At 38.2% G+C, this 19,886-nt stretch overlaps 1 protein-coding gene across 3 annotated transcripts in view; it reads left to right on the forward strand.

Moving 5' to 3' along the window:
- The first annotated feature begins 231 nt into the window (after window positions 1-231).
- Window positions 232-19,886, forward strand: part of nav1a (neuron navigator 1a) — a 121,453-nt gene continuing 101,798 nt past the window's right edge. For 2 of the 3 annotated variants that reach the window (XM_057363211.1, XM_057363212.1), the window contains exons 1-3: window positions 232-948; window positions 11,076-11,891; window positions 13,879-13,970. In XM_057363211.1, the coding sequence (XP_057219194.1) occupies window positions 11,095-11,891; window positions 13,879-13,970 (889 nt within the window). In that variant the 5' untranslated portion in view covers window positions 232-948; window positions 11,076-11,094. The remainder of the gene's footprint in view (window positions 949-11,075; window positions 11,892-13,878; window positions 13,971-19,886) is intronic. The other variant, XM_057363213.1, reaches the window with a different exon arrangement.

Here is a 19,886-nt window from a genome sequence, read left to right on the forward strand (position 1 = left end):
TTTACACACATCGTGAATTTGCTCAGCTGCTTCATCCTCCTAATGGTCCGGCTAGCTGATGCTGTAGAAGAGAGCTAATATTTCACACTGAGCAGGAACCCAGCCAACGGGTCCATTTACTGGCAGAAAGAGAGCGAGAAAGTGAGAGATTAGGGAGGGGGAAGGATCCGGACTGCAGGCGGACTGCGGCAGGAGGGGTATGACGTTAGAGAGAGAGAGAGATGTACGGTATGAGACAGCCTCCAGGGTGAGCGCAGTCACGGCAGTGAGATGAGATGAGAGAGATGCTCTTGTTTTAAACAGGAAGAGGTTTGCAGGGATGAAGTTTTGAATCACATTTGGAAAGCGGTCGGATGAGTGGGTCACTTCTCAGGAGCCAGTCATAGTGAGTCAGTGCAGAATGGATGAGTCAGTGTGACACTTGTTAGGGACCCAGCATGTGTGACAGCGTGCACGAGCACTGCGTAGTGTTTGAGCGCAGTACACACTGAGCCTGTGTTTACTTCCATAGAGAGCCACACTTTCGTTCGGTGTGAGTACAGCTCTCGTGATTGTAGTTTCTCTGCTTGATTTTACAGCGTTATGGGTTTGATGTTTTTTTTGGGTAGGATTGTCTTGAAATATTGTGTGTCATGTTATGATTATGACCACCACAGATGTGACTTCAGAGTTAGGTCAGCTTTCAACAATAAACTTTCTGAATGAGTAAGACATCCGTGAGCTGAAAGTATTGGAAACTGTTGATTGGCTGAGAGCATTGTTGCCCTGTGAGAAAACTTCCTGTTTCCTCCGAGTGGACGCTGGGTTGCGTTGGAACAGCACGGCAAAGGATGCAAGTGTAATTCAGGAAAAAAAACATCCTATTGTTTCTTGAGATCGCATAGCGGATATACAGCCCGCGGTTTTTAACGGCATTCAGAAGAAACGTGAATTCATCGAGAAATTAAGGTAAGGCGTAACTCTCTTAAATCGGTTTAACATCTATTGGATGTTTCTTTATTGAAATGTGAATAGTTTCTTGAGTAATACAATGGTTTGTGACATACAAATAGTTGTGTGTTCATAAAATTTGCTGTCATTTTGACCAGACGTTCTGTCCTTATGAGAATCCTGTTGAGTTCGTTGACATTTTTAGAGAGAAGACTGTCACCGTCATGTGATTTCATAATTTTTTTATTGTTTTATAAAAGACAGTGTATTTTACAGTGATTCTTGGCTGGGTTTGTTTTAGGACCCACTTAGGAAATTTACAACGGACATCAATTGGTGACCTAACAGAACTGTTGATCAATGTTAAAGGTACATCATTGTAAATAAAAAATGGCACTAAATCATAAAGCAGAATGTATTAATATTACCATGAAATGCAGAGGTGCGTATGGTATAGATGTATTAGATTTGACATCTGATTAAAAATATCTAATTCAGCACACGATCATTTGTAGTTACACAGACCTTTTGCAGTCTTTGTTTGTTTGTTTTTAAACCGTACATATATTTTTGAGGATTTTTTTGCTGTTGATATATTTGATATGTTCAGATCAAGTTGCTATGCTTTACAAAACTAAATTGGTTCCTCTTTATGGTTTGAGTGTTTGGTTTTAAAATGTTTTGAATTTCAATGCTCTTTTGCTACTGGCAAACAGATTTAGTGATTCACACAAACCATGTTCATCTTTAACACATATTTCCTTTAGTCCTTTAGTATTTTTCTTTTACCTTGCATAGTTTTGTTTATCGACGATCACGTTAAACAAACTGACCGTGTTCACAATTTGAAGACTTGTACCAAGTGACAGGCGAATATTACATTTTATGCGTCGTATTTTATTATTTTGTATTGTGGGTTATTATATTTTATTATGGATGACATGTTGACATTTGACGGGGTTTCTAGAGTAACATCTGTAAGTAGGCTTTAAATGATGAAGGAATAAATATTTGCATCCATCCCTTTTAATTTAATGTTTCCTATCCCTTACAGAAAAGACACACGAAATTCACATGTGCAAAAAACACATGTGATCACGTGTGTTTTTGGAACATTTTGGTGTGAATCCCATGTGAAACACGTGGAATGACATCGTGCGACGTGGTGATATGGCTCCACTTGTGATCACGTGTTCTTCACATGTCACCACATGTTGCATATGTCATCCCATGGGTTTTTACATGTTATCCTATGTGTTTCGCATGGGAATTCACATTTAGGAAAATGTTCAAACACACATTTCACACGTTGTACACATGTGATTACATTTGGAAAAAAGTGTGAAAAAGTCTTTTCTGTAAGGGATCACACATACTGTTTACAGCAAGGACTTTATATTCTGGCTACATCAAATACACAGCGATGGTAATTGAAAGAATTAATGGGAAATTAGGGTCAATTTTACCTTTCATAGGCTTTCAGGAGCTTTGGATAAGCGACAGAGACAACTGATGGGAAGAGGTCAGTTTTAACCATCACACAAACCCACAGGCTATATAATGACAATAAAGAAGAGCTTAGTCACACCACAGTAACCATGACAGACAGGCATTGGTGATTTGAACTGCTGTGAATGTGAACTGGTGTGCTGAAGTGAATCTAATTCAGTTTAAGGGCGAGGGACCCCCGACTGGGTGTCTATTGTGTTTGGCATCATGAGTCACGCGGTCATTCACTGAGTGAAAACACAGCGGCTTGTGATTAACTGCATCATTGTGTCAGTGGCACGTTTCTCGCACTTTATCTAACAGAGCAAACAATAAAGTCTTAAGGTGGTAGTAGAAACATTCTGTTAGTAAAAACATTTTAATGTGACTAATGATTAACAAACATAGCTCACTTGTTAAATAATATTTAAAGAAAAAAAAATAAAGAAATGGGTTGTTTTTTGGGTGAAATAAATTGAAAGTTATTTCACATGAATGTGAATGAAAGTTTAAAATGAAACTAAAATGAAAGAAATAATTATGCATGTTACTTCTGCAATTATTATATCATTTTTAAAATTATTTTATTGTATTAAAAATACATTATTTTTAAAACAAAAATAATAATTTTGTAAGGATACACCCCAGTTATATTTCTTTGCTGAGTTATTGACAAATACCTACTCGACAAGGACACGCTAATAATGCTCTGTTGTGTTTTTGCCAACATTTAATATGTGGATTTTTACACGTTTGTACTCACTCACACAGATTTCTCACATGTTTTGTAGATGACACTCGTTGTCTTTTACAGAAAAGATCAGAATGAAATAATGTGTTTCATGCTTTACAGTATTTATTGAAAATTAGATCTTGTACTGTTCTGTGTGCTGCGCCATTTCTTGTGCCGCCAGCAGATGGCAGACTTCACACAGATACTGAGGAAGCAGTGCCTCCTTTTCTAGTCATTGGAACACATTAATGAATGGACAAGATTGCACAGTTTACTTTCTCCATACAAATAAGGGTCTGCTGTTAATCTAGTAGGCCTGTTTGCCTGACCAGACTCGACCTAATTTTGATGTGCACTCATTTTGATAGTCACGTCAGATAACACTTATATATTGTAGCTGTAATGAGGTGTATGTATAGCTAGTGTGTCAGTCTCGGTTTGTGCAAGTTTCCATTGGTTTCCTGGTGGTAGGAAAGCAGACAACAGAGATTATTTTACAGCATTTTTGAGAGCAGAATATGTTAAAGCAGGGGTCTTCAACGTTTTTCGGGGCAAGGACCCCTTAGATGAGAGATGCATGGAACCCCTAGGGACCCCCTTATACTAAATGTGTAAACGGAGCTATTTAAATAGAAACAACCCTTATTGTAACAGCAATATTATGTTAAGACATTACATTAGCACTATTATGCATGTTATTGTTGTTGCACATACATACTTTTCTGTGTATTATTTTTATTGTTAATATAGATTGTTTGATTATTTTAAGGAATTTGCAGCATCATACATTTTCATTTTACTGTGAGATGGAAAGTTAAACATTTACTTATCCTGAACCTTTTTTTTTTATTAAGGCTTCAAACAGATGACTGACCCTGTTTAATGGCACAAAGACTATTCTAGTGGAGGTAGAGGTTGTCTCTGGATGTTATGCATTCTGTTGTAAAATCAGGCCGTTTTATTACGTTTTAAAAACATCTGCTTCTCTGTGTGTTGCAGAACACACCGCTATTTTATAATTCTGAGCTCCGTTGTCTTTCTCGTGGATCAGCATTGTCGTGGCTGTTATAGGAAAATTCAAGAGTTTTTACTGCAGACTCAGAGCATATCAGACTAAGGAGAGCAACATGCAATGAGTCTGCAATATTTTTGGGGCAACTTGTTTGACGAGCACCATCAGTACAAGGTGCGCGTTTCATTGAATTTTAAACACGTACGATAGTTCCGTCAGAGTGTACAATGCAGAAGCGGTGTGGTGTCATTTGGCTGTCAAATTAGCACTTTACAGTTTTAACAAATTTGAACAGAAGTTCAGAAACATATGAGAATGCACTTTATTTGCACGCAACTCCTTTCATGCGTACTCTGAATTTATCGGAGGGGAGACCGAGAATGCACTGATTCTAAACCTACAGTCTTGAAAGAAAGACATTGGTACTTATTTGATTTAGGCCCACCAGTTTTTATGATGCAGATGTAACGTTTCTTCTATCGCTTCTTCTGCCTGAATGGATGTTTATGTCTGCACGCAAGCAGGTTAAAATTGCAATGTGCGGTCGCGCACGTGCGCAGCTTAAAGAGAACATTGGTTGGAATATTTCTGTACCCATGCTTTACATTTTTAACAAAAACTGGACCCCCGGTTGAAGACCCATGTGTTAAAGGGATGCTAATTAATTAGCATCTTTGTATTATTTTCGGTTTATATAAAATGATATGATAAAATAAAGTTGTAATACAGTTAAATGAATAATATAACAGCATTATTATTTTACTTGATTATTTTTCAAACGACCATTTAAAATATATAGATTTTTTTCTCATATGCTACAGGCAGCTGTATGTAACCTTTAATAAATATATATTTATGTGACATGAATTTTGTACTGTTTAAACTGCACAGTTTGAAGGTTAACAGTTTGCCCACTTGCACATCTTATCCCATATTTGTTTGTTCTGTATGTGTGTATGTGCTTTGAAAATCTGTGTGAAATACCCTGTGTGTTTACTCATGTGTCTGATTTTTTCAGTGTGGAAATTTCCATAGCATTACAGACCAGGCAAGGGTCCCCATCTGCTAGTGCTGGACACCTAATGATTATTAATACAGCATTTCAAGAGCACCCCCGCACCTCACCTGACATTTATAGGATTATTAAAAAACAAAGAAGAAAATGATGGAATAGGCTCATAGTCTTTGTCCGCTGGCCATACACAACCTGCCCTTATATTTCCTCTCTGCCTTACTCTTACTTCTCTTTGAAATAAAATATGATATAATTTGAGCTGGAAACAGATAAACAGAGGCAGAGGAACAGACAGTCACGCCATATTAGCCCGTAATCTGACCCGCAATAGTTTCCGCAGTATTGTCTTAGATTGGATAACCTCAGCAGCCAGACTCAATTGGTCCAACAGATTTGTTATAAGGTCATAATCCCAAGACATCTTGTGTGTGTGAATGGTTCCTGTGCCATCACTTTGCCTATTTTGTGTTGTTTACAGCTTGTCACTGACTCATTCCTTTTACAACAACCCACTGTCGAGGGCTGGACCAATGCAGGGTTTAAAGATACAGTGCCATTGAGACACCAATTAAATGAGAGTAATTAAACAGCTTCTCATTGTGATTATAGATATTTAGACCCAGCTTCTGGTTTTAGAGACTAGAAATAACACTTCACCTTAGAGAGCCCTTCGTGAAGTGATGACTAATGGAAATGTTACAGCGTGTGGGTGGGCCTTGATATCAGATGTATTCTGCACTTCATTAAACATTAGCTGCACTTTATAGCAAACCATTTCAGTGAAAAATATGTCTTTTTAACCAAATCAATCCAGTTTTCCAGGTGCACTAGAATAGTTGGCCAGATGTCAATGACAGATTACAGCGTTATAATTAAAAAACAGGCTTTGTTAATTTTGCTAACAGAGCAGCTTTGAGGCGCACCATTGATCTTTATGTGGTTTTAGGAGATTGATTGGCCCGGCTAACCTGAAAACTCTTGATAGCTCTGTTGACCCACATTTCTGTTAGCCTAGGTTCTGAAGTGCGCTGTCAATAATACTGCACCTGTCGTCTGGTTACATGCTGGATGAGAAAGTTCATATTAGAAAACAGGAAACACCTATAGATATGAACCGTTGTATTGTGATGTAAGTGCTTTGACTTAAATCAAGTCCCTGTTATTTGATTTTGACTTTTGGTATAAAAATGTGAATCTACAAATATGATAAATATGGGTAAATGTGATATCTATGATCAAGTGTGCTGGGCACTGACCATATTTACATTTAGAAGATATAACTTGTCACAACTTGCAATCTTTAACTACCTCTTATACAAAATTTACAACATCATTTCCCACTTCAGCTTCTTCGACATTGATAATTGCTGGAATTGTGAATATATTTTTATTAATATTTTTATTACTGCTTTTCTTAGTGGTTGACTGCATGCCGCCTTTAAGTAGGCGTGTTTAATGCTTTAATCCATGGAAAAAAACAGAGATGATTTTTGTTGATCATGCGATTTTAGAATCACATGGTAGACACACAGTCTGCTCATGTATCTGTTTCCCTCGCTGCTTCAGCAAAAAGCTCCTAAAACATTGAGGAATATTATCTTACTGGTTTCTGTCAGTTTCAGTAGCGCTAAAAGTGGATGTTCAGGTAAAGAACAACTTTTAATAATTATTAATATTTTTTATATAACTAATAAAACTTAATTAATATAACTTTCTTAATATAACTGTTTTGTTTACAGGTGTTTGTGATTGTAGGTCATGGTCTCTCATTAACCCAGCAGGATTGTATTAAATAAAAATGTCACTTTATAAATGAAACCTTAAAGGTCTAGTGTATGAAATTTAGCGGCATCTAGTGGTGAGGTTGCAAATGGCAACCAACGGCTCACTCCATCGTTCACCCCTCCCTTTCGAAGCACTACGGTGGCTGACACAGGACTGTCAAGATGTTGTCACGTTTTTGCTTCTTTGCCGAAGGAGATAATGTATTTGCGAAATGCGTTTTTAGAGCAGTTTGTCTGCTTAGAGCTACTGTAGAAACAACATGGCGAATTCCGTGTAAGGGGACCCGCGGTGTCTGTAGATAGAAATAACTCATTCTAAGGTTATAAAAACATAACGCTTCATTATGTAAGATCTTTATACATCTCTGAAGACATAGTTATGTGTATTAAATTGCATTTCCGTCAATAGATCCTCCAAAAAGTTACACACTGGACCTTTAAGTAAAAGTTACTTTTTAGCATAATGTAACTCATTTGTACCATATACAGTGCCCTCCACTATTATTGGCACCCTTGGTAAATATGCGCAAAGAAGGATGTAAAAATTGGGACACTGTACAAGAAACAAATCTTCTGCTCTCATGCAAAAACAAACTCAACCATATTAATCTGCCATACTGGAATTTCAACCAGGACTGGGTTCTATGGCCATTTGAAATGAAAAAGAGTTTTTTTAGGCAGCAATAACACAAGATAGGTTTGGTCACACAGGGATAAAAAAGTGCCCCATGTCCACAGTTAAATATGTCAAAATAAGCATCAAAATCAACAAAAAATGTGTCACTGAACGCAAAATCAAGATCCTGCCATAGCCATCCCAGTTCCCTGATCTGAACCCTATAGAAAATGAGTGGGATGAACTGAAGATAAGAGAGCACCAACATTTGAAGGATCTTAAGAGATTCTGTATGAAGGAATGGACTCGGATGACTTGCCATATATTCTCAAACCTCATCAGACATAAAAAAAAAGACTCAGAGCTGTTTTTCATGCAAATGGAGCTTGCAGAAAGTTTGAATACAAAGGTGCCAATAATTGTGGCCAGGGTGTATTAGAGAAAATCTTTTTTTTCATAATGTGATATTCCCCCCACTTCAAATTGTTTTACTTTAATGAAATGTTGGAATATTGTAGATTTTTTAAATAAAAGATCAAAAGGAGAAACAATGCAGATTTATTTTTACAGCCTTCTTTGCTCATATTTACCAAGGGTGCCAATAATAGTGGCGGGCACTGTATGTTCTGGAATGTCACTAAATCTTGGCAGAGTTTTATTTATGTTTCTGTACGCTGTTTTGGATTGTATATTAAGGTCAAGCGAGTCATATTTTTATTTATTTGGTGCTTTTCACATTACATATTGTTTCAAAGCAGCTTTCCAGAAAATCATGCTTTTAAAGCCATAAATAATAAAAAGCCATAAATATCACATAAAACGCTTGATCAGTTTTGAACTAAATATTTCATACTGGATATTGCATCACAAAAGATATTTCCAACTTTCTACACATTTTTTTCAAGATGGTCGCATTGAAACTAATAAATATTAGGCCCTGGTTTTCAGCGCATTTTCATTTGAAATCTCATTTTCTATATTATATTTATTTTGGGAGAAAGGTGGCACAAATCAGTGGTTAAACTGTATTTTTAGGTGGCAGTATAATTGTAAATTCTCACGTTGCACTTAATGTTCTGTCTTATATCAGTTGATGGGTTTATGCTGCGATGGGACTGTAGGTGAGAGCAGGTGCACAATTACATTGGAACACAACTTTAGCTCTGTTTATTAGACAATGTGTCTCCGCCGTTTCAGTTTGTTATATTTAAGAAATATAACAAATAGCGAGAACATTTTATGCCTTGTGACATGTTAAACATATGTAAAGGATTTTTTTGCAAAGCGCCCTGTAAAAAAGTCTAGACGTTTTCAGATTCAACCCATTCTAAAAATTACATTTATTTCATTAAATCACCCTCATGTCATTCAAAACCTGAATGACTTCTGCAGATATTTTGAAGAATGTTGATGACCAAATAACACTGATCCCAATTGACTTCCATTGTATAAACACAAAACCACTGAGACATTTCTCAAAATATCTTCTTTTGTGTTCCACAGAAGAAAGAGTCATAGACAGGTTTTCAATGACATGAGGGTGAATAAAAAAGGACAGAATTTTTATTTTGGGGTAAAACCTCCTGCGTACTTTTTTCAGACCACGGTAGTCTCGGCTTGACTCCCACCACTCGTGGGGTCTTTCACAGTGTCTGAAACGTAACACATGTTGTGATTCTCATTTGCCAGAGAACGGTAGGAAAACAGCCACCTTTCACATGAATTGTGGATTACAGCAGGGCCATGAGCTTGATGGATTGAGTTTTTCTTGGACTTTTTTTGTTGTTTTGTGTGACAGTTACCATGGAATTGTGCAAGGTACACAGGGCTTGTCTGAGGGCTGAAATGAAAGACTTTGATGACAACTGTATCTGCCAGACTGGCTAAACTGGCAGGAGTTTAAAGGCCTCGGACCTTCAACCACAGTTAATCTCGACATGACTTGCTATTAGAATTTATTTTGCAGAGCAGATGGCGCTTTACAGTATTTGTGAAGTTTTTTTGGCTTAACAAAATGAGATTGAGATAATCACTCATTTTGATGCTAAAGCCTGTATTTCAAATAGAGTCTCCTTTATCTCGTATTCTTCCACGAGACTCTTAAACAGCCGTGCCAAATCTTTCCCCTTGGCGTAGTTTTACCGAATGCCTCAGAAAAGCTTGTGAGGAGATTTTCCCAGATTTGGTTAAACGGTCCATGTCATTTGTGGGTTTAAATGCAACAGTTGGGAATTTGTTAGTCTAATAGAGTTAGTCTTCATCTCTTTAAATCACTGGCTTCCCTAAGCTTTCTTTGACACTCTGTGCACCAGTGGATCCCAAACTTTTGTTAACTGAAACACAGTGACTTGAACTCCAGTAATGTTCTATTTTTCAATAAATGTGTCAAATACAGTTATAAATGTTGTGTATGTATACAGTATAATATAAAAATAAAGCATCTTGTAAACTGATGCCATTGTGGAAATACACATACATAAGTCGAAAGTTTAAGATAAGATTAGGGAGATCACGAGGTTATGAAGTTATATGAAAGCCAGCTTTGTTTTTAAAAATACCATTTAAAGCTGCAGAGCTGTTAAAGGCGCAATGTGTGATATTAAGGTGGATCTATTGACAGAAATAATATACATAACTATGTGTTCAGAGGTGTATAAAGACCTTACGTAATGAAGCGTTATGTTTTTATTACCTTAGAATGAGCTATTTCTATATACATTCACCGCGGGTCTCCTTACATGAAATTATCCATGTTGTTTCTACAGGAGCCCTAAACGGACAAACTGCTCTACAGAGCGTGTTTCGTAAATGCGTTATCTCCTTCGGCAAAGAAGTGAAAATATGTCAACATCTTAGTTTCTGTGTCAGCCACCATAGTACTTTTAAACTTTTAAAAGCTTTTAGGAACTTTTAAGTTAACTGTAAGCTTATAATAGTGATTTATAAGTTTGTGGGAAATGTGCAATAACATGCAATTTCATGTTTCAAACAGAGATGGTGATAGAGGCAAAAGTTATGGATTGCAGCTTGAAACATATTTTAAGTGGCAAAAGTTACAAAGCACGTCCTTAAACCTCGATTCGTACCATAATTGATAAGCGTAGTTTAAAAATGAATTGTTCATTTTTTGTGTCGAGATATTACATAATCCAACAAATATCAATAGATATAACATAAACCACTTTGTATACATCTCAAATGGAACCAGAAATATAAAACCATACAACCAATTTATCTTCAACAAATTAAATTACTTTACAACCCAAATATTATGTTTGTTTATATCATGAATATATTCTGACCAATGTCTCAAATGCAGATATTTCTCACAAAGTATTGTATTGTGTTGTTTCCATAAGCGGCACCTTTTACTCTTGTGTTTGACATTGTGTTTGCATGTCAAAGGTCAACCTTAAAAAATATTCTTGCATGAATAAAAACAGAATGGCAACACCCTCTGATTCAGGCCCTCATGATATCTGTTCCTTTTTTCTCAGCGGCTGACTCTGTCCCGCCATGAGTGCAGGAGTGAACGTGAAGAGCCTTCCACGGGCCCAGACGGGCTCTGCCATCCCTCTACACAGAACCAGACACCCCTCCCCAAAACATGAGCCCAAAATCACCAGCATTGGCCTGCAGAGACCATCCACACACATCCCCGGGAGCAATCGAACCTCCTACAGCTCTTCTCCTGTCTCCTCCAGAGACGTGCTGAGGAACCAGCATCTGCTGCTGAGAGGAAGCCCACAACGTTCTGCCACCAAACCTCAAATACACATCCAAGACTCTAGATCAGCCCAAAGCAGTCCACAAGTTAGACGGAAAGACTCCCCGCTTCTGAGGGGCTCTCTGGATGGGTCCAGGTCTGAAAGTTTGTTAGACCTCCGGTCCAACGTCAACAAGAACATCCAGAGCTTTCGTTCTCAAGCGGGAAGATTAGATAACGGTAACAGCACGATCTCAGAAGGCCCCAAATGCCAAGACGAGAGCGGCGTTTCCCTAAGCAGTCAAAGCAGGACAGGAATCCCTTCGTTTAGATTTGGTAACAAAAATCTGAGGCCGGGAGCTGCGAATGCAGATTCGGGTCTCCTCAAAGTTCGGAGAGATAGAGTATCGTTGCAGAACAGCGCTTCCAGTAGTTTCTCAGATGAGGAGATGTGCACGCCGGATGACCTCAGTCCAGAGGTCCCACAGAGACCAAATCCAGAGGTCACAGCGACTGGCATGAATCAGGATGCTTGCAGCGTCGACCTGCTGAAGGCCAAACAGACACCGAAGGTCAATATGGCTGCCGTGGCACCGTTCCGATACAGGTAACTCACAGAAAAAATGGTTTTGGAAACTCTCTTTCTGTGCCCTACACTCATATTTTGAGTATGATTCATTTGCCAAAAAAGAAAGCAAAAAAATGTACAAATCTGAAGATTGATAGAATTATTTATTAAAAATACAACATTTCGGTAGATATCATGGTAATATCGTAATTGTGAGTTCTTTTGGCCACGATCATCGTTTATTAGACGTCTGATATTATTATAGCCCTAGTTGGCATCTTTTCCCACATTACATTTCAATTACCCTCCTTCATCTGTTTCTGACTGCCTGATATTGGCTGTTACCATTTTATCCATCCATTGTCTCTTTCTCAACCCATTTCATTCTATTTGGAGCGACGTGACAGTCCATCATCAGATTAGCCTCCTTTTCTCACTGGTAATGTTTCCAGCTCTGAATCGGTCATGCGGTTTAAGTGTCTGTCTCGCTCTCGTGCTCTGTGTGTGCCCGCTGGGAGTTCTGGGGCGAATTATAGGCAAGAAAAGCTTCTCCCACCAGCACAGACACACTCTGAATTATCTGCTCTGATGACTCAGGCAGTGGACGGCCGGTGGGCACCGGATACACTGGCATCAGGATGACTGGAACATTTGCTTAGGAATATAAACCATGGCTCTTAAGTTTTAAAGATTTTCTTTGAATATTTAGTGAAAACATACACCATGCCATAAACAGATTATACCAGAATTAAAATGGTTAAAATTAGATGAAGGGATTTAAAGCATTGTATGTCGTGCAGTATATCAGTGTGATATTTTACCCTTTTGTTTGTCAAAATATTAATATTAATAAAAAATGTACAGTTCATAAGTTTAGTCATTTTTTTATATTTCTTATACATGAAAGTAAAAAATAATAGTAAGTCCTCAAAACTATAGAGTAACACAAAAATCCAACATGAATTGCAACTATTTTTCATTTTATAGTCTTGAGTATAGTCACCCACTGCCAAAAATTTGCAGAAATGTTCTCTTGTCATTTTATCAACCAGCTTCTTGCGGTGTGATCCTGGGATGCTTTTAAACCGTATTTATGGATTTCCCATCTATTTTGAGCTCTCACTGTCTTCTTTTTCTTCATAATTTGCCAAAGTCATGCATTTAAAAAAAAAGCATTTTTTAAGAATGAAATGATAGTTTTGCAATGAAAAGAATTAATATGTTAGTCTTTTTCTATGAAACTAACATAGATATTTAATGAAACGCATAAAATAATAGAAATAGATAAAAACATACAATATAACGCCGCGGGAAAAAATAAGAGAGCAAATTTTAATTTAATCATCATTTCTAGATGCATTGTGTCCATTTCAGCAAATTTAATTTGCACTAAATTTGCAGTGTCTGTTGAATTTCAATCAAATCAAACCTCAGGAGTGACATAAAGTCATCCAACAGCAGCGTGAAAGACTGACAGCATGACAAGACACGTGAAAACAGTGATAAAAACCACATAATTTTTTTTATTTTAGAACTTTTCCTGAATACATGTACACATATTACTGTTGTATTGTTTAAAATTGAATATGAACTTGTTTTGAGGTCTGAAAAAATACAGAGCATCTTTTCTGTTATTTTCTTAGGTTTTTATTTTCTGCACATAATTGCAAATAGAAACAATAATTATATTTGAAATTTGGGAGAAATATTGTTAGTAGTTCACGGAATGGAACAAAAATGATAATTTTAAAACACATACCTCTAAATAGTAAAAGTTCAGAAAAACTGAAAATAATTTTGAAATGGTCCTTCATTTTTTATCACGGCTATCTACAGTATGTACAATGTATATTTTATTATTCATTTTTAATATTATATTTACATATACTGATAAGAAAAGTTCTTGTCTTGTCAACAACATTTAGTTTTTCAGGTCAGGTGCCTACAATGACTGCCAGTCAAAGACGGTCTCAGAACAGTGAATGTTGTGTCTGATTTATTTCACCATTTTAATTCTGTCATATAGGCTGCAGATTCAAGAAGACGTCATATCCCTGGACGAGTTCAGCGACTGTTCATCTGACTCCATTGAAGTGAACTGTGACGATCTCACTGCTGGTACGTACTTTATTTATTATCTTTTGTTTTATAGGCTTTAATATGAATATGAATTCTCAGGGATCTGTGTTGTATAAAATAAGCATGCAGTCTCTTGCTTGAATCCCTTAAGATGAGAGCAGAGAGCCCTGTCCCTACATTTCTTTTCTGGCCTAATTCTTCAGCTGTAAGTGACCTGTCACCCGTGGCAGCGGGCGCGAGGCACTCGGAGAGAAAACAGGCTAGGATAGCCATCGCTGTGGGATTTCCACCCCTACAGAGAGAGCGAATACAGCAATCACAGAGACTGTCTTTACTCTCTCATCACTCTGACACACACTCAGACAGGCTTTACACCACCTCCAAATACACATCACGGGCTGTGGTGTAAAGTGTGCTCTGCTTTAGATGACACGTCACGTTCTTAAACATGCTGACCACCCTCGGGCCCTCCTTCAGTTTAAATGTATATTTTTCATCCATTGAATTGTTCACCATGCAAAGTTTTTAATAGCATGTTTTTTAAATAAATCATATTGAATTAGATTGCAGATCAGTTCAGTTATACTGGGTTAAACCAACAGGTTACTTTCAGCTCTTTCATCATTTGATTTCTGACTCACGGCTCTGTTAAGAGCGTGATTGAGCTGTGTAAACACGTTCTGGGCACCGCTGAAACCATCACCATGAATATTAATGAAACTAATGGCACTAAATTACAGCGCATTTTTGCCAAAAATATCAAGACATCAATGTTTTCAACATCAACCCCAGTCTAAAATGACTTTATATACAGTAATTTAGTGCTCTGACCTGCTAACTTTTGGTGTGTGTGCGCATGTGTGTGTGTTTTAGTGATTTAAAGGGACAGTTCACCCAAAAATGAAAATTCTATCATCATTTACTCACCCTCTTGTCATTTCAAACCTTAATGACTTTCTTTCTTCCGCAGAACCCAAAAGACAATATTTTGAAGAAGTTTGATAACCGAGCAGCGGTTATTCTATTGAATTCTATTGTGTGAACACAAAACCAATGCAAGTGAATGGCTGCCATCGCTGTTTGGTCAACAACATTTTTCAAAATATCTTCTTTCGTGTTCTGCGGAAGAAAGAATGTCATACAGGTTTGAAATGACAAGAAGGTGAATAAATGATGACAGAATGTTCATCACTTTAAGTGTGTAATGGTCGATCTGACAGCGTGATGCGTAGGGCTGTGCAAAAATATCGATACATGTAACTATCGCAATATATTTTTTCTCGATAGTGTATCGATAGCGATACCTCTACTATCTGTATTTTTTTTAAATTCATGTCATATACATACGGCCAAAAGTAAGTGGAAGCAAGCATGGCGAAAACTATAAGAATGCTTGGAGCTCTCAGAGCTGATGTGTGGGTTTGCTTTGGTTTTCAAAACAAGTAATGGAGTAATGAGTTATATCAAATAATGCTGTTTGTAGGCTTCACAAGTCATGACACAAGTCACTTGGCTACTGCAGTGCATTAGACAAAAAGTTTATTAAGAAAAGTAACAATGACATTTATTGTGCTTTCACGGATGTGACACCAGCACATTTACAGCACGGATGAAGCAGGGCTTTTATACTGCCCATGCTCAGTGTTTTAACTGTAATGCACCACAACAGCCAAGTGACTTGTGTGAGCCACCTTATTCCCCTGTGCTACCCACTTGAGGGGCGCAATCCACAGTTTGAGAACCCAAACCACTGATCTAAAGGTCCATGCATCGCACATCATGGCCACTCTGCAGAGGTAAGGGATGTTTTTACACTTATCCTTACAGAAAACCCAGCATGGTGCACAGCATGTTGTATTTCTAGCTCTACTTTTTACATTTTCTATTTAAAGTATTGCAATATATCGCAAATGTGTATCGTATCGAAATACATAGCAATATATTGTATCGTGACCCATCTATCGTGATATGTATCGTATCGGGAGGCACTTGCCAATACACAGCCCTAGTGATGCGTAAGTGTGGTGGTGAGAGGGCTCAAGGGTTTCATCAGGGCCGGGATCAGATTCACCCCTGAGAATTGACGAGAGACTGTCAGCAGATCGAATCACACGCTTTCCATTTCAACATCTGCCAGCAGCCTTCAGTTGCAGATGGTTGACACACGAACACCCGCGCACACATATGCACGCACACCCGCATCAAACACGCGGAAATATCACTTTTACACCATCGTAGGCAGAGACAGCAGTTGTTTATAACCGTACGGTCTGTTATCATTGAGAGAGGAGATGAGATGCTCCTGACGCACACTGAATCACACAGACAGGAAAGGAACAGAACAGGTGCTTTGATTCGCTTCGTAGAAGCTTTGTATCTGTGAATCAGTTAAAGGAAGTGAGTGAATTCAGGGTTTTTCCTGGCTCAAAATGAGGCAGAGGTGGTGCCATCCTTATCTTGTACACACACGCACGTGTAGGCCTACCGGACCTTTAAGTGGCTTAACCCAACACTTTACATATTAACATAAAAATTTGATGAAAATGACAATTAGTAAGTTATATAAAACATTACTTTTCTTCAACCAAACAGAAATGTTTTTAAATCAAATAAAAATTTTGATCCTTTTTAACTTTATAGCCCACAATAGCCAGCTAAGTTAACCAGTCTTACTAAATTTGCAAAGCTCATTCACATCCTGCGTTCTCTTGTGGTTTACTGAGCTTTGAATGATTCACAGATTTTTTATATTCGCTAGTGACTGAAAAGTTTCAACAGTTTAAACTAATCGGAGTCATTTGCTTGTGAGTCGTTCTGATCGCAATGTGCGTTCATACTGGCGAACTCGCTGTGTGCAGTATAACGCTGATTCAACGAGCCAACTGCACAGCTTAAAACATTATACAATGATGTACGCCACGTAAATTTAAGAAACCTTTTTAGAAATTGAACGTACTTGCAAGCGAAACAAACAATATTTACCTGAAAAGCCGTGAAACACAGTCAATACAGCTCCTATTAGCTCTTGTACTGCGACTCTTCAGTGCCTCACTGTGCTGATAACGAAACAGCGCCTCCTTAGAGGCGTAATAAAACTACAGTTACAAATGACAGTCTGTTGACAGAATACACGCAGTGTTTTTAGTGAAGACACCCGACATTTGTGGCAAGAGACTTAGGCGGGCACGAAATTTGACGGAGGCGAAAAAACCCTGGATTTTCAATTTGTGACGCTATCAAAACATGCCTTAATTTGTTTTAACGTCCTTATTAGCATTGGCTTTAAAAAAATCGAAGTGCACATGAGCAAAGATGGCATCATCGCTCTCTTTGGGAATTTAAGAGGTGAAGGTTCTGAAGCAGATTTCCTCAATGCTCAGTGAAACTTCCAGAGGTTTCCAAAATAGACCAAATCTGGTTTTATGGCAATTAATGACAGAAAAGATTGATTTGAGTGTTCATGCTTGTTTACAGGGATCAAGACTGAATTAATATCTAGCATATGGTGAGGACAGAGAGAAATAAACAGTGCAACTGAGCCATTGGCAGTAAGACAAATCGCAAATCAGCAGTGGCCTCTTTTTTGAGCTCCTTTTATAGATTCGTTTTTTCCAGCATCCATTTTTCAACCGTCGAATTTGAGAATCCATTGACTCGAGTGCAAAAGAATGTAAAAACACAGACGAGTTGCAATAAAGTGTCTACTACTGAAGCAAAATCTATTGACACGTGTCTATGCAGAGGTCTATCAGACTTGTGGAAATCATCCCTGCTGCTGTTTAATCGTTTGATTTGGCTCTGCGTCACCGTCAGTAAGTAATTTAATCTTTGTTTTGAACCTGATTCAAAGCTCAGATTCACTGGGAACGGTTTAGCCCATCTCATAAATCCCGACACGGGAGCGATTAACACAAAAGAAGAATATTCACCTCTTGAAATGGAATCTCACATTGCGTTTCCAGTGGATGAGATGTTGAGACTGGCGATTGGAAAACAGGTGCTTTGGAGAGACTAACCTACAGTAGAGTAAGAGGCAGAAGCACTATAAATGCTAATTTACTTGACGCCTACAGGGAGAAGAGAAATAACTGATGTGTGTTTGTGTCATCTTATAGTCAATTTGACATGGACACTTCAAGGCACACGTGTAAAGCAAGTTCATTACAATTGTACATAATTGTTGGAGAATATGTGAACGGCGCTTGCACATACAAAGGGGATGTTGCTATGGGTTGCTAGGGTTTTCTGAGGGGTTGTTTGGATGTTGCTGTGCAGTTGTTAGGTTAAGGATAGTTGTTAGGATTATGTTTTGCACTTGCTAGGGTATTTCAGGTGGTCGTTGGGTGTTGATGTGCAGTTGCTAGGGTGTTCTGGGTATTTATTAACATGTTGCTATGCAGTTGCAAGGGTGTTCAGGGTATTTGCTAGCATGTTGCTATGCAGTTGCTAGGGTGTTCTGGGTATTTGCATATCATGTTGCTATGCAGTTGCTAGGGTGTTCTGGGTATTTGCATATCATGTTGCTATGCAGTTGCTAGGGTGTTCTGGGTATTTGCTAGCATGTTGCTATGCAGTTGCTAGGGAGTTCCGGGTAGATGTCTGTAAGATGTTTATGATTTAGAATGTTTGTAAAACTGCCTCTTCTAGGATGTATATCCCATTTTTTTACACGGTAGATGTTTTCCAGATCTTCAGCAGACATCTTACAGACGGACCTGTTAGGATGCTGCTTTGCAGTTGCTGTGGTGTTCTGAAGGGATGTTAAGATGTTACTGTGCAATTACTAGAGTGTTCTGAGGGGTTGTGAACTCGTTGCCCACTAGACTTAAAAAAAAAAAGTTGCCAGCCAGTGCCTGCATTTTTTTATCATTGTCACTAAAACTTGATGGCTCCCAGTACAGGGGTGGTTAGGATATTGTTTTGCTGTTGCTAGTGTGTTTTGAGAGGTTGTTAAGATGTTACTGTGCAGTTACTAGGATGTGCTACGTGGTTGTTAGAATGTTGTTTTGGAGTTTATAGGATGTTGTAAGTGTTTTGCGAATGTTGCTATGCAGAGTGTTCTTAATGATTGTTAGAATGTTGTATTGCAGTTGCTAGGGTATTTTGGGTGGCTATTAGGATATTGATATGCAGTTTTAGGGTCTTTGTAGTGTTTGTTAGGACATAGCTATGCAGTTGCAAGTTTTCAAAGGTATTGTGGGTGCTTCTCAGGGTCTTGTTGTCCGATTACGAAGATATTTTGGGTGGTTGCTATGTTGTTGCTCATTGCCTAGTCAAGTCAGAAGAACCTATTCTCAAATCTATGAAGTATATCAAAACCCACAAAAATAGCATATGGTGGTTAGGTAGGTTTTGAAGCATGGTAGCTGGTTTGTGCTGGTTTAAGCTGGTCGGTTGCTGGTTAAGCTGGTCGTGCTGGTTTGGGACCAGCTTAAACCAGCACATGACCAGCTAAGGACCAGCACATGACCAGCTTAAACCAGCACAAACCAGCACAAACCAGCTACCATGCTTGAAAACCTACCTAACCACCATATGTGGCGATTTGTAGCATCATTTAAAATTTTTCATGCAATCTCTTGCACACACACATTGTATACAGTACCTTTAGCCTGCATGTTACCTTCATGTTGCATTCTTAAGTCCTTCCATTTGACAGCACACACATAAAACACACCCACTGGTCTGCGGAAACAAAGACTCTTGAAAGCATTCCTCTCATCACTCATTAATGCTCTTCAAAACTGCACAAAGTCTGATAAGTTGCAGCAGTCACATTAGTGATCATTGTGCCTATCTGTTAAAAGGCTCCATCAGGAAACGTGTATCAGCTTGATCAGATAATAACCCTGCATCCTTATCCTAACCAAACAATGCAGAGAGAGAGAGAGAGAGAGAGAGAGAGAGAGAGAGAGAGAGAGAGAGAGAGAGAGAGAGAGAGAGAGAGGGGGGGCT

Source organism: Triplophysa rosa, linkage group LG21, assembly GCF_024868665.1.
Source record: "Triplophysa rosa linkage group LG21, Trosa_1v2, whole genome shotgun sequence".
Classification (NCBI taxonomy): Eukaryota; Metazoa; Chordata; class Actinopteri; order Cypriniformes; family Nemacheilidae; genus Triplophysa; species Triplophysa rosa.